Below are 15,571 nucleotides of genomic sequence, written 5' to 3'. Positions count from 1 at the left end.
TTCTACAAGAAGAATACAACAAAAACTGATAAATGTTTATGTGTCCCATATAGTAATAAGTCAAGGTTCACTAACATATTTTGATAAGTAAGTCCCTTCGGCTGTTTTCACTCAGGGTCGCCACAGCAGATCCAAGGTGGATCTGCATAGTCATTTGGCACAAGTTTTACGCCGGATGCCCTTCAGGGTTTTCGCCAGCGAAGTTCAGCATAGGGGGCCCCTATGCTGTGATTTAACCAGCACGAGGGGGCTTTTCCGTTTTTCTTTTTTAAAAGACATGTCGTACATTATTTAAGATCCCAGTAAGTTTCCAAGTTTTCTCTGGGGGATGACCCCGGACCCTCCTACAATACTCACGCCTAAAACGCTTGTTGCGCAGCTATGCCCCGGTAAGACCCCCACTACACTGTGAAAAAATCCTGGTGAGAACCCTGCCCTTCCTGATGCAACTCCAACTCCATATTACATGGAGAAATGTGGCAGGGGTTTGAACTGGGAGCCTTCCACACTGAAACCAAGCACACGAACCACTTGGCCACCACCCCTAAATGCTCTTAATTCAGACAATTTAAACAAAACAAAAAAACAAACAAACAAAAAAAGAATTCAGTGCAAAACATTGTAGCCAATATTCCAAATAGATTGTAGAGCAGTGTGCATCAAACAAGAATCACTGGCACAATATGTAGCTCAACTCACAAAAATAATGGCTCACATCGGTCAACAAATCAATCAAGATGTTTGTTAAACTATTAAATCACACCATCTGTCTCTCTCACTCTGATGTTTGTCTGAAGAGGGCGTCCCTCTGCTCCAGCTCTGTGTGTGTGGCTGTTCTCGAGCTAAGCCAGACCTATTAGGAGTGAATCATGGGGTTTGTTCATCCAAGAATAACTGATGAAAATGTAAGCTTTCTGCAACTTTACTCACTTCAGCGAGGAGTTCCTCAATTGCTGGAAAAACAAGCAAGTCCTTCATGGTCATATCATGTATATTACAAACTGAGAGGACAAATTAACCTGGTCATTTCTTGGCAATAATATTTTACATTACAAAGACTAAATTTAATACTCAACTACTCAAGTTTTATATATTCATATACAGTGAGGAAAATAAGTATTTGAACACCCTGCGATATTGCAAGTTCTCCCACTTAGAAATCATGGAGGGGTCTGAAATTTTCATTTTAGGCGCATGTCCACTGTGAGAGACATAAAAAAAAAAAAAAAAAAAAAAAATCAGGAAATCACAATGTATGATTTTTTTAATAATTTATTTGTATGTTACTGCTGTAAATAAGTATTTGAACACCTGTGAAAATCAATGTTAATATTTGGTACAGTAGCCTTTGTTTGCAATTACAGAGGTCAAACGTTTCCTGTAGTTTTTCACCAGGTTTGCACACACTGCAGCAGGGATTTTGGTCCACTCCTTACAGATCTTCTCTAGAACTTTCAGGTTTGGAGTTTCAGCTCCCTCCAAAGATTTTCTATTGAGTTCAGGTCTGGAGACTGGCCAGGCCACTCCAGGACCTTGAAATGCTTCTTATGGAGCCCCTCCTTAGTTGCCCTGGCTGTGTGTTTGGGGTCATTGTCATGCTGGAAGACCCAGCCATGACCCATGTTCAATGCTCTTACTGAGGGAAGGAGGCTGTTTGCCAAAATCTCGCAATACATGATCCCATCCATCCTCCTTTCAATACGGTGCAGTCGTCCTGTCGCCTTTGCAGAAGAGCACCCCCAGAGTATGATGGTTCCCCCCATGCTTCACGGTTGGGATGGTTTTCTTGGGGTTGCTCTCATCCTCTAAACATGGTAAGTGGAGCTGATTCCAAAAAGCTCTATTCTGGTCTCATCTGACCACATGACCTTCTCCCATGCCTCCTCTGGATCATCCAGATGGTCACTGGTGAACTTCAAACGGGCCTCGACATGTGCTGGCTTGAGCAGGGGGACCTTGCTGCACTGCAGTATTTTAAACCATGACAGCATCATGTGTTACTAATGTAATCTTTGACTGTGGTCTCAGCTCTCTTCAGGTCATTGACCAGGTCCTCCTGTGTAGTTCTGAGCTTTCTCAGAATCATCCTTACCCCACAAAGTGAGATCATGCATGGAATCCTAGACCGAGGGAGATTGACAGTCATCTTGTGTTTCGTCCACTTTCTAATAAATAATCATAACAGTTGTTGTCTTCTACCAAGCTGCTTGCCTGTTGTCCTGTAGTCCATCCCAGCCTTGTGCAGGTCTACAGTTTTGTCCCTGGTGTCCTTAGACAGCTCTCTGGTCTTGGCTATGGTGGACAGGTTGGAGTGTGACTGATTGAGTGTGTGAACAGGTGTCTTTTATACAGGTAACAAGTTCAAACAGGTGCAATTAATACAGGTAAAGAGTGCAGAATAAGAGGGCTTCTTAAAGAAAAATTAACAGGTCTGTGAGAGCCAAAATCTTTGCTGGTTGGTAGGTGTTCAAATACTTATTTGCAGCAGTAACATACAAATAAATTATTTAAAAAAATCATACATTGTGATTTCCTGATTTTTTTATTAAGTCTCTCACAGTGGACATGCGCCTAAGATGAAAATTTCAGACCCCTCCATGATTTCTAAGTGGGAGAACTTGCAAAATCACAGGGTGTTCAAATACTTATTTTCCTCACCGTATAGTGAGCCTCAATGACAGCAAATTAATCTTTCATAATCCAGAGCAAAATTAATGAAGTAGCAAATCTAGGCAATTTATGTATGCATTCTCTTCATGTCTCCACAAACATCAATTAGCTACATACTAACTCGTATGGAACTAGTTAGGAGCTCCATACTAGTAGCTCCTGTAGTTCCTGCTACATATTAACTATTATATAACAGCTAAGTGGATCCTTGTCATTTGATTGGTGCTTTGTATGTCACATGACAGATTATGTGTCCCATTTGTGTTGCATTGCATTTAGTGTGCAATTTGGTTCCATACATTTGGTACCATTGCACTCCACACACACACACACACACACACACACACACACACACACACACACACACACACACACACACACACACACACACACACACACACACACACACACACACACACACACACACACACACACACACACACACACACACACACACACACACACACACTCCGCTGTAAGGCGTCTGGATGCATGAAGAGCTGTTCAGATGAAAAGCTGACGTGATTTTTCGCTGGACTGAGGAACTACACACAGTCTTTTTTTTTAATGGAAGTACGAAGTCACTGCACAGCATCACCGGACTACACGTCACAATTTGGACACCTATTTAACGTTTGTGTTGCACTTAAGCAGCAATGGTCACCTTTTCTGTAGTTATAAATTAATATAATATCAAATGACAAAGACCTATTTTAGCCGTTATATAAAACAAATAATGAATGTTTTTACATTCTTTCAATGGAACCAATATTTAATTCAGTGAAAGCTGGAACATACCATTCAACTCTGCTTCACCTTATTGAATGGTATGTTCCAGCTTTCACCTCATGAAATATTCATACCACTGAACTCATAACTCATTGTATTGTATGTAGGAGGAAAATTAGATGTGATTATGTTCAGTGACTAGCATTCAATCACAGTCAGTGATAGCGTTTCCACTAAGTGACTGAAGGCCACTGTTGGGTTTTCTCATGTCATGATAACGGTCATTCTAGCGAGGTTCACGTGAGAACTGTAATTCCAGTCATGGTAATGATTGCTAAATCCCGCTGAATAATTTTAACTTTTAATATTACTGTGATGTTCTTTCTTGTAACTTTTAACAAGCTATCCATCTCTTGACTTTCTACATGTCACAGAGTTCAATATTAATCCTTGTCCGATTGCTGAAGACAATTAGAAAAGCTGTCCATACAACAGGGGAACTCTATTTTGTTGTCTGCATAGGACAGCTGCAGTTGTGTTCATATGAAGTGGATGCATTCATTACTTTAACCCGGTGTCGCAGACCGAACAGTCCCCCCTAAAGATTGGTCCCCCCGATGACGCAGTTCACGGAGTAGCACCTCATTTCTGATTCAAACTGCACTCCAGTCATCATCTACAGGGTGGGTCAATAAAATGTTACCACTTTTGTAATCCAAAGAAGAGGAGTGTGGATTGAACATGTCATCAATTACTGAACTGTGCGGAAAACAAGAGACAAAGTGGGAAACCTTTGGCATCAAATGTTAATTTGGTGCTTCTGTTACAAGTCTCAAAATATAATATAATAATAAAATTTTCAACTAAGTTCTCATTTCAAAAACTTGTGTACGATCAAAAAGTGGTAACATTTTATTGGCCCACCCTGTATCTCAACAACAGATATCTGAAGCTTTTGTACAACAATCATTTCCACATAAATTCAGCATTATTTCATAATAAAAGGCGATGGAAGCGATCAGAGCGCCACAGAATTTTGCCTCGTTTCTGATTAAAATGGCCTCATTTCTGCTTAAAACTGACTTTATAATGATTTAAGGGGGTTTACCTTTATCATCTGATGGTTAATAATCCCATTAATCCATTTGATTGCTTTGGGTGAAGAGACTCTGTCTCAGACGTGCTGCTGTGGTCTGAAATGACGTGCAGATGCAAAAGGCGGACAAATTTTTAGGGGCGGACCATTCGGTCTGTGACACTGGAAGTCAATCAGGGAATCACAGTACATCAGACATGTGACTGACAAAATGCATTGTGATTTGCTAGGAAATGTATTATGAGAAATGTTAGCACAGTCAGCCTGCGGAAAGTTTTATTAAATTTCATTTCACATCGTGATTGAGGACCTGGGGAATGCAGACTCAAAGCAGTGATTCACAATGGATTTAATCGTTCATGTCTTGAAAATGTCATGTCTTCCAACTCACTTGCGTAACACCATGATGTTTGTTTGCAGCACCTGTGTTGATCTGCCATATGTACAGTTTATGACTGTAAAATGCACAAATCCTTTTGTGAAATTCAGGTGTTCAGTTATGTGCAGGTGAAACCTATGTCTACCACTGAAAAACAAAACGCAGCTAAAGTTACCATTTAGTTAAAGATAATGGCTGTAGTTTATATGTAATGTAATATTTTGTGCAATAGAGAGCTGACTGTCCGTCAGGTCACAGTTCTGCTTGTAACACATAGAAAGGAGCATAAGATTCATAATTTTACTGTTGAACTGAATAACTAAACTATAAAATCACCTTAATATCTAAATGATAATTTAAAGGTAGAATGAAATATTATTTATCATATTTTACAAGTAGGTCATCTCAATAAGAGCATTTTTAAGTCCCGTCGGCTGTTCCCTTGTTTTCACTCAGGGTTGCCACAGCAGCTCAAAGACTGATTTGGCACATGTTTTACACTGGATGCTCTCCCTAATACAACTGCACATGATGTGGAGAAATGTGGCAGGGGTGGGGTTTGAAGTAGGAACCTTTTGTATTGAAACCAAGAGCACTAACCACCTGGACACTGAACGTAATAAAATGAGTGGCAGCAAAGGCTGCTATACAAAAACATTCATATTAAAGTAAAATGAACTGAAAAAAAAAATCTGCATACATTTTCATTATGTGTGCATACGATTCCTGCTTCATGCGTACTTTGACCAAATTCGCATAATGTGTGAAGGGGCCCTTAACATTCAATGAAATTTCAAAAATTCAGAACTGTCAAAAATGATCAAATTTCTTTCTTATTTGAAAGAGGTATGTAAGATGGTATCCTTTATCAACTGACAAAGTTTGATCCAGATCTGATCCAGATTATGGATTTTGTGGACATCTGAATTTAATACTGTAAACCCCATTTGGTGTACATTTTGCATTACAGCTCAATAAAAAAGTGCCGTAATCCCTCTCGTTTGTGACAATGAGGTGCAAACTGGCACTCTCAATGAATAGACTGAATCTGATCCACATCTGATCTGTATTGTGGATTTAGTGAATATTTGATTTTGATAGGGCTGAAACGATTAGTCGAGTAACTCCAATAATTCGATTACAAAAAATGTTCGAGGCAAATTCTGTGCCTCGAAGCTTCGTTTAATGTTGTAGTACATATGCCAGGCCTGTGTGTGGCGCTGTAACGTCCCAAGAAAAACAAACAGAAGAAGACTAGCATGCATGAGCTGTGTAAGCACTAATCAAATTAGCATAAAAGCTACAGCTTTCCAACGCGACAGAGTAAAATAAAGCCTTTTATGAGAAAAACGGTCCAGGCTGATCATCTGAAATAGTTTACTGCGCATTTAAAGTGAAGCAGTGTGTTTGTTTATAAAACAAAACACCGTTTCATCCGCTGCCTGCTCTCCGCTCTACATGGGGAGTGGCTATTCCCATGGCTGCCTCTCCCTGCCCGGTGTGAGCGGCTCAGCACTGCCCTCACAGCTCCGTCTCGGCCACCTCTGAAAAACAGTCTCTGGAAGAAGTCCACTCTTCCGTCTGTGTTTTGCTCAGACTCGCACTGAGCGTTTCACTTTTTAATTTTCGCTTTTTTTGGGCAACACACAACACTTCACAAACACAGTAACTCAAAATAACAATAATAATAATTTAAAAAAAAAACCTGACTGTGAGGCTTGCATGTTCAACCTCCAGCTGAAATGCATTGACTGAATCACAGAGAAAGGGGGATTTAAAAAAAGTCATGCAGGGACCCAGTTCACCAAGCTTAAAAAAAAAAAAACCTTAAATGGTTAAATTTTACAAGTTAGGATAAACACAAAAACAGAAAGCCACATCCCATCGCCATTTCAGCAAAATGTCAAGACTTTGGCTGACCTCGTGACACCAGGAAAGATCCAAAACTTGTAAAGATGTGAAAAAATAAATGATTACCCAGGAAAACAGAAAGGGTACCCTAAATTTGACAATCTCCGTGATGACGCAGTGACATTGTGCCATTGCTTAGGGAGAGTCCTGGACTTTTGATGTTGTTAAAAACGCAAAAGTACTTTTTATCCGATTACTCGATTAATTGGCAGAATAATCGATAGAATACTCTTACTAAAATAATCGATAGCTACAGCCCTAGATTTTAATATTGAAACGCCCCTTTGATCTATATTTTGTATTATATTTTAGCTTATGAAAAGCCACTTTTAACAGTACTTTGACGTTGAAAAAATTTTCCAAGGTAAAAATTTGTGGAACTGCAAACTAGTGTTGGCGGATGTTTACGCTCGATGAGTGTGGTGCTCTAGTTATAAGTGTAACATAATATAAAAGTTGGTAGTAATGACTATTTTCACAGTTTTGTATCAAATTAAAATAAAAAAGAAAACTAGTGGGAAAAATATTAATAATTTTCAGTTAAACATCAGTGAAATTAAAGACAACAAACGAACAGAAAACAAAGTTTATGTATAATATAGTTACTGGTGAAAATAAATTTGAAAATATTTTCATATCGAATACTGGCAAAAATACGATACTGCGCATCCCTAAAAGAAATGACATGCAAGAAATGGACATTATGTGTTCAGCAGGGTTTAAGGTTTGACATCATGAAAGAAAATTTGTCAGACAAGACCCATTTTATATAGGACAAGTGAAAGTACTGTCACACTTGCCCTATTGAGAAGTGAGACAAAATGCTTAATGTCTAAGCCACCATTTGAAATGTAATACTGGAAAAAATGTTTCCACTGCAGTTTTTGACGTAAGACTTTCCAAGACTTTTGAAAAAGTACTTCATGAAACCAATAATGTGTATTTTTTTTTTTTAGCATTTTTTTTTCTTCAAAATACACTTCTTTCCATGAAGCATATTTTCAATTTGCCACTTCAAGTTATGCCTTTTGGAGGGCAACGGAAACCCACTTGATGTTAATGAAAATACCATGTCAGATTTGTTTAGACTACATGACGTGACTTTGTCTCTGATAGGAAAAGAGAAAACTCAGCATTCGGAGTTCCGAGAGATGACTTGGGTGACTTTCATGACTGATTCAGTATTTTCAATAAGTATTGTATGAGATCATACCCAGTCTTGTTCTTGTCGAGTAGGCTTGGAGCCAACGCTCTGATGTAGGCACAGGTACAGATCAGGAGGAGAATCACAGTCAGCAGTGACTGGAAGTTGAAAATGGCTGACTGCAAGACAGAACACAGTGATATTTTTAGTACAACATGGGTGATTTTGTGCAGGTTAGATAAAGTGATGGACAATTATATGTGTGTTTCTTGCAACACTCATCTTATGTAACCTGTGGGTCCCATTAGGAATCATGCTGGACCATCTACTTATTTTGGGGCTCTGAAAACAAACTATACGTATAGACCATATCAGCAGCATATTACTATCAACGCCACACGCCCACTGACTGTTACACAAAGTAAAAATGCACAATCATTTTTAAAATGCAAAAATGTTATTGCATTACCCCAAATGCTGACCTCAAACTTAAATTTAAGCAATTCATCACACTCCAATGTCATGACAAAGCCACAAACTATAACTACCAGCCAGTAACTTTTCATTTAGTGACAAACCGAACCTCAATCAAGTTTCTCTACAACTGCCAGTGCTTTGGGGTATAACAACAGAAAGAAACTCTCTGAAATACCACGAGCTGAGGATAGAGCGTACACTGCCTTCCCTTTGTCATGGTGGCCTTAAAGTACAAACAAACAAATAAACCTACTTTTCAAGACTTGTATGTCTGCTCAGGAGGACTCGGCGCAGCTAGGCTGCAGTGATTCAATGCGGTGTGGCGAGTTGAGCTTGGTACTGCAGTAGAGAGAGAAGGTTCTATTTTCTTTTAAAATATTATTAAAACATTGCACAGCTTGTTTTCAATCAGACCCATGGGCAAAAGTTCCTTGTTTTCACTGTTTTGTAAGTTCATCAATAAATGGAAACATAGATTTGCCACCCCCCCCCCCCCTTTTTTTTTCTCTTTGCCGAGCTAAAAAACAGCCCATGACAAAAACAATGATTCAATCCAAGCCAAGGGTGTTGTGTTTCATTGCACTCATCCACTTACAGATCTCACTGACCTCTTAGACTTAGGGTAATTAAGAGAAAATATGGCCCCAACAAGAGACTTGTTAAATGTATAAATAAACATATAAATGAAATGTATAAATAAGACTCATAAAAAAAAAGAAAAAAAAAAAGAAAAAAAAAGAGAAATCAAACAGATTGTGGCAAAAAAAAAAGTAAACGTGAAAGAAAAACATGCAAGTTTACCAAAGAAGAAAGAAGTCAAAGTGTCAGGATAGAAAATTCAAAACTTGAAAACAGAAAATGCACAAGATACAAGGGTTACTGCTTTTGATAGTACTGTAATACATCACCTAAAAAGATTGGGATTTACAAATAGTAAGACCAAGCAAAATAACCATAAATATCTAAACAGAAGAAACAAGCTACAGTTTAATCAAGAGAATCAGAGTGTGGAAGAAAGGTATGCACTGGCCAAGAACACGAAACATTACTTCCTGAAATTAATAAGCAAATTTCCTCAGTCATTTATGGTATGAGGTTGTATGTCAAGCAAAGGACTGTGGAGTAAATGGGAATTGTATGACCTCAACGATCAAAAAAGAGGTATATATAGGCATGTGGAGATTAATCGATACAAATCAAGATGCGAGTGCATTGATTCATTTAGCATGCATCAATGCAAATGATGGGTTGAACTGTGTTGCATCGTTTGCTGCCTACTTGTATCGATTTTTTTCAATGCACACTGAATGCACCACGGGCGGTTCGGGACACCGGAGCGGCCTTTGTTTTAAGGGGGTTTATCGAGAAAAGGATTATTTCTCTACATTGGTTGCAGACTGCAGCTGGTCTGCTTGAAGCTTCATGTCCAGATATCAAGGATCCAGTGACCAATTTCATAAATACTTACTTTAAGACAATAAAATGTTGTTGACACAGAAAATCTGTAAAGCCTACTTTTAGTACACATATAATTCACAAGAGATACGTATTAATATGGGAATCAAAGAATTGGATCCATAAGCAGAATTGATAATGGCATGGATAGATAAATTCTTATCAATATCCATCCCTAATCGTATCTCACCAAATCGCATCATAATGCATTGTGAGGAATTTGAATCACTATCAAATACATATCAGATAACAGCAAATCGGGAACAGGGGTGATTGCAATATGTATTATATCGCTGGTAGTGTATCGAGGTGCGTATCGAATCATTGTCAGTGATGAGATTCACATGCCTAGTATACAGTGACATTTGGATACTTTTTCATTCCATTAATAGAAAATTAGTTTGGTGTCAAACTTATGTGTCAGGTGATAACTGCAGAAAACGTGAACAGCTGAAGTCATATTTTTGCACAAGTTGGTGAAAATGTTTCAACTTCCAGTTTTCAAAACTGCACACAGGTTAATCCTATTAAGGACAAATAATGTGAGTTTAGTTATTTTTAATACTGACATTATTTCATCCATTTTCTATACCTTTTTAATTCAAAATAAGTGCCATAGGTATGGCTGGAGCATATCCCAGCGGTCAGTGTGTAAGAGGCAGGGTACACCCTGGACAGGCCACAAGTTTATCAAAGGACCACATATGGACAGGCAAACACAACCACTGTCAAGCTAAAGCTTCTTTTTCAGCTAACCTGCACAATTTTGGAAGTGGGAGCACTCAGAGGGAACCCACGCAAACATGGGAAAACATGCAAACGCCTGTCACTCCTTGACAATTTACTCAGCGTATGCTGACTTATGAAAAATTTGGCGAACGTCGAATAAGTTATGCAGCTGTCACAGCAGTTGTTGCGATTTAGCCAGCATATGTCGACGTATCAAAAATGCTGCCAATGCACCATTATACGGCAGCTGACACATTCAGTAAGTTCTGTGGTCATCTGGAACACATCAAATACATACATCAACATGCATTGGAGATAAGTTCGATATACATAAGTTACTCATAGGTTAGAAATAAGTTTTGGGTACCCTAGACATTATCGCAACGCATTTCGACTCATGAGTAACTTACAAGCAATGTGTGTCAACAACCACAAAACGTACCTACAACTTATGGCCCGTGTATGCGGGATGTATGAGCCATACGTTGAAAATTTTTTTTGCATGCACAATATTTTAGATGACCTCGCTGAACTGACATATACCTGACTAACATATACAGTAGTGTTCAGAATAATAGTAGTGCTATGTGACTAAAAAGATTAATCCAGGTTTTTAGTATATTTCTTATTGTTACATGGGAAACAAGGTACCAGTACATTCAGTAGATTCTCACAAATCCAACAAGACCAAGCATTCATGATATGAACACTCTTAAGGCTATGAAATTGGGCTATTAGTAAAAAAAGTAGAAAAGGGGGTGTTCAGAATAATAGTAGTGTGGTATTCAGTCAGTGAGTTTGTCAATTCTGTGGAACAAACAGGTGTGAATCAGGTGTCCCCTATGTAAGGATGAAGCCAGAACCTGTTGAACATGCTTTTCTCATTGAAAGCCTGAGGAAAATGGGACATTCAAGACATTGTTCAGAAGAACAGCGTAGTTTGATTAAAAAGTTGATTGGAGAGGGGAAAACGTACGCAGGTGCAAAAAATTATAGGCTGTTCATCTACAATGATCTCCAATGCTTTAAAATGGACAAAAAAAAAAAAAAAACAGAGACGCGTGGAAGAAAATGGAAAACAACCATCAAAATGGATAGAAGAATAACCAGAATTGCAAAGGCTCACCCATTGATCAGCTCCAGGATGATCAAAGACAGTCTGGAGTTACCTGTAAGTGTTGTGACAGTTAGAAGACGCCTGTGTGAAGCTAATTTGTTTGCAAGAATCCCCCGCAAAGTCCCTCTGTTAAATAAAAGACGTGCAGAAGAGGTTACAATTTGCCAAAGAACACATCAACTGGCCTAAAGAGAAATGGAGGAATATTTTGTGGAGTGATGATTGATAGTAAAATTGTCCTTTTGGATCCAAGGGCCACAGACAGTTTGTGAGATGACCCCCATACTCTGAATTCAAGCCACAGTTCACAGTGAAGACAGTGAAGCATGGTGGTGCAAGCATCATGATATGGGCATGTTTCTCCTACTATGGTGTTGGGCCTATATATCGCAGACCAGATGTCATGGATCAGTTTGGATATGTTAATTACTTGAAGAGGTCGTGTTGCCTTATGCTGAAGAGGACATGCCCTTGAAATCTGTGTTTCAACAAGACAATGACCCCAAGCACACTAGTAAACAAGCAAAATCTTGGTTCCAAACCAACAAAATTAATGTTTTGGAGTGGCCTGCCCAATCCCCGGACCTAAATCCAATTGAGAACTTGTGGGGTGACATCAAAAAAGCTGTTTCTGAAGCAAAACCAAGAAATGTGAATGAATTGTGGAATGTTGTTAAACAATCTTGGAGTGGAATAACAGCTGAAAGGTGCCACAAGTTGGTTGACTCCATGCCTCGCACATGTGAAGAAATCATGAAAAACTGTGGTTATACAACTAAATACTAGTTTAGTGATTCACAGGATTGCTAAAAAAGCTGTTTGAACATAATAGTTTTGAGTTTGTAGCGTCAACAGCAGATGCTACTATTATTGTGAACACCCCCTTTCTACTTTTTTTACTAATAGCCCAATTTCATAGCCTTAAGAGTGTGCATATCATGAATGCTTGGTCTTGTTGGATTTGTGAGAATCTACTGAATGTACTGGTACCTTGTTTCCCATGTAACAATAAGAAATATACTCAAAACCTGGATTAATCTTTTTAGTCACATAGCACTACTATTATTCTGAACACTACTGTAGGTGCATCAACAAAGTACTGAGCAAAGGGTACACATACTTATGTACATGTGATTTTATAATTTTTTATTTTTAATAAATTTGCAAAAAAAAAAAAAAAAAACTTTCATGTTGTCATTATGGGGTATTGTGTGTAGAATTTGGAGGGACAAAATGTATTATTTAATTTTGGAATAAGGCTATAACATAACAAAATGTGGAAAAAGTGAAGTGCTGCAAATATTCAGTTTACTGTCAGAGAGGAGTAAAGAAACTCCCAGGGGGGGGAAAAAAACAAAAAAACAAAAACAACAACAAAACAAAACAGAAAATATTCACATTTAAGAACCTTAAATAAGAGAATTTAGACATTTAAAAGAGAAGAGTCAAAATTATTAATTTATTACCAAACAGCTGACAATTAATCAGTTAGTTGCCGCTCTAGTGGTATGCCTCATCTGAATCTTTCTAAGTGATGATTTGTTTGGCAAAAAGTCATTCCAATGGTACCCAAGGACCCTGTGGAGAGATCTACTGTAGTACCAAAGACATCCAGTTGTCATTGTGGATCAATGGTTAGCATCACTAACCATTCATTAACACAGGAACCAGAAATGTTGAACTGCTGACAGTGCACAAGAACTAAAATAAACCCATCTTGTAAATATTAAAATAACTTTATATAGAAGTAAAGTATGTTTTCTAGCTGACTTAATTATTTTGGTAACAAGAAGTGTATGAAGTTGGAAAAAATATTAATCTGGAAGGTTTTTGCTAAGGTTTATGTAAACCAACTGCTTGAGCTGCATTCATTCAGTGACATGGCCAGCGAACAGTCTCGATCTCAGTATGACTAAAAATTTGTCAGGAAAATTTTAAGATAAATCACAGTTGCCTTGGGATGACTCATGTTGTGATTTGGCGCTACATAAAGTGACTCATAACCAAGCTCTATCCCGCAACCCTAATCCATCTATTCAAGAAAATTAGAAAAATGTTGACGGAAAAACTATTTTTCATTTGTGAAGTCCGTGCCTCAAACAATTCAAACTATTATAAAACTCAAATGTACCAACTGCGATTATTGTTGTTGATTAAATATTTTTCCCATCAGCACTGAGCTACATGATGCAGAAAATAACATGCCACAAATTCAAATAGTTTATCTTCTTTTAGGTATGTGTCACCAAGCTAGAATAAACAGGTTTTGTGACACATCCCTGATCTGTTTATTTGATATGACGTTAAAAGGCTGAGTGAACATCATGTGTATGTGATGATTCCATGTTTTTGTGAGTGGCTGCAAGAACTAAAGCCATTCCACAACTGTCTGCCCTGCCACGTTGTGACTCCTTGCTAACATTTAGTCACCAGCTCACCTTATATCCATTTACATTTTAGGAGTTATTGAATGTGCTGTTTCAACGGACAGCCAACAAAAGTTATAATCAAAATGTAAATGCAAGAAAACATGCCTTTACTCTTTTCCTTCCCTATTAGGGCAATGTAATATTTTCAAAACAAATCCAATTTTTATACAATTTAAATTTTATTTCAGAATAATGACATGGTGCTCTTCATTACCTGACTTAAACCTTGAGAACTTGCAGGCCCTAAATGTGAAATTTACAGTGAAGGAAAACAATACACCCCTCTGAACAACATCTTGTGAGGCTGTGGTTACTGCTGCACTAAAAGCTGATTGTTTACAGATCAAGAAACTGACAGACTCCAAGGATGGAACAATGATGGCAGTTACTGAAAAGAAGGATGGCTCTATTGGTCACAGAACGTTTGGCTTGTTGCATGGGAACATGTACACTCATTTATCATTTCCTGTTACAGAGTACATCACATGTTTGTACTTCACAAAAACTGGCACCCCAGAGATGACATATCAATGATGCAGGGTAGCTGTTTATGAAATGTCACTAGGTAAGGTATAGTTAAGATGTAATTTCTATTTAGTAGGGCTGAAACGATTAGTCAAGTAACTCGAATAATTCGATTACAAAAAATGTTCGAGGCCAATTCTGTGCCTCAAAGTTCAGTTTAACGTAGTACATATGCTAGGCCTGTGTGTAGCGCTGTAACATCCCAAGGAAAAAAAAAATCAGAAGACGACTAGAGCATGCGCATAAGCCGTGTAAACGCTAATCAACTTAGCACAAAAGCTATAGCTTTCCAACGCGACACACAGAGTATAATAAAGCCTTTGAGGAGAAAAATGGTTCACGCTGATCAGCTGAAATAGCTTACTGCACATTTAAAGCAAAGCAGTGTGTTTGTCAGTTTAAAAAAACAAACACTGTTTCGTCCGCTGGTTGCTCTCCGCTCTACGTGGGACGTGGGGAGTGGCTACTCGCGCGACGACTGGCTGCTGTCTCTCTCTGCCCGGTGTGAGGGGCTCAGCACTCCTCTCACACCGGGTGGGTCACAGCTCCATCCCTGGTCACACTGACAAACTGTCTCCGGAAGAAGTCCACTCTTTCTTCTGCATTTTGCTCAGACTCACACTGAGTGTAATAACAACAATAATAATAAAAAAAAAGTGACTGCGAGGCTTGCATGTTCTACCTCCAGCTGAAATGCATCTGCTGAATCACAGAGAAAGAGGGATTAAAACAAATCATGCAGGGACCCAGTCCACCAACCTTAAAACAAAACAAAACAAAACAAAACAAAAAAACAAACAAACAACGACAACATAAAAAAAACAAAAAAAAAACAAAAATGGTTCAATTTTACAAGTTGGGGAAAACAAAGGGATACACTAAATTTGACCATGTGTGTGATGGCGCAGCA

The 15,571-nt window shown here is 38.4% G+C and overlaps 1 protein-coding gene across 1 annotated transcript in view; it reads right to left on the bottom strand.

Annotated features, from left to right (window-relative positions):
- tmem167a (transmembrane protein 167A) overlaps window positions 1–15,571 on the bottom strand; it is a 40,723-nt gene that overhangs the window by 16,153 nt on the left and 8,999 nt on the right. The window contains exon 2 of the mRNA XM_034170106.1: window positions 7,999–8,108. Coding sequence (XP_034025997.1) covers window positions 7,999–8,108 — 110 coding nt within the window. The remainder of the gene's footprint in view (window positions 1–7,998; window positions 8,109–15,571) is intronic.

This window comes from Thalassophryne amazonica, chromosome 5 (genome assembly GCF_902500255.1).
Source record: "Thalassophryne amazonica chromosome 5, fThaAma1.1, whole genome shotgun sequence".
Lineage (NCBI taxonomy): Eukaryota > Metazoa > Chordata > Actinopteri > Batrachoidiformes > Batrachoididae > Thalassophryne > Thalassophryne amazonica.
The sequence above is the reverse complement of the archived record's forward strand: the minus strand, read 5'-3'. Positions and strand labels throughout refer to the sequence as shown.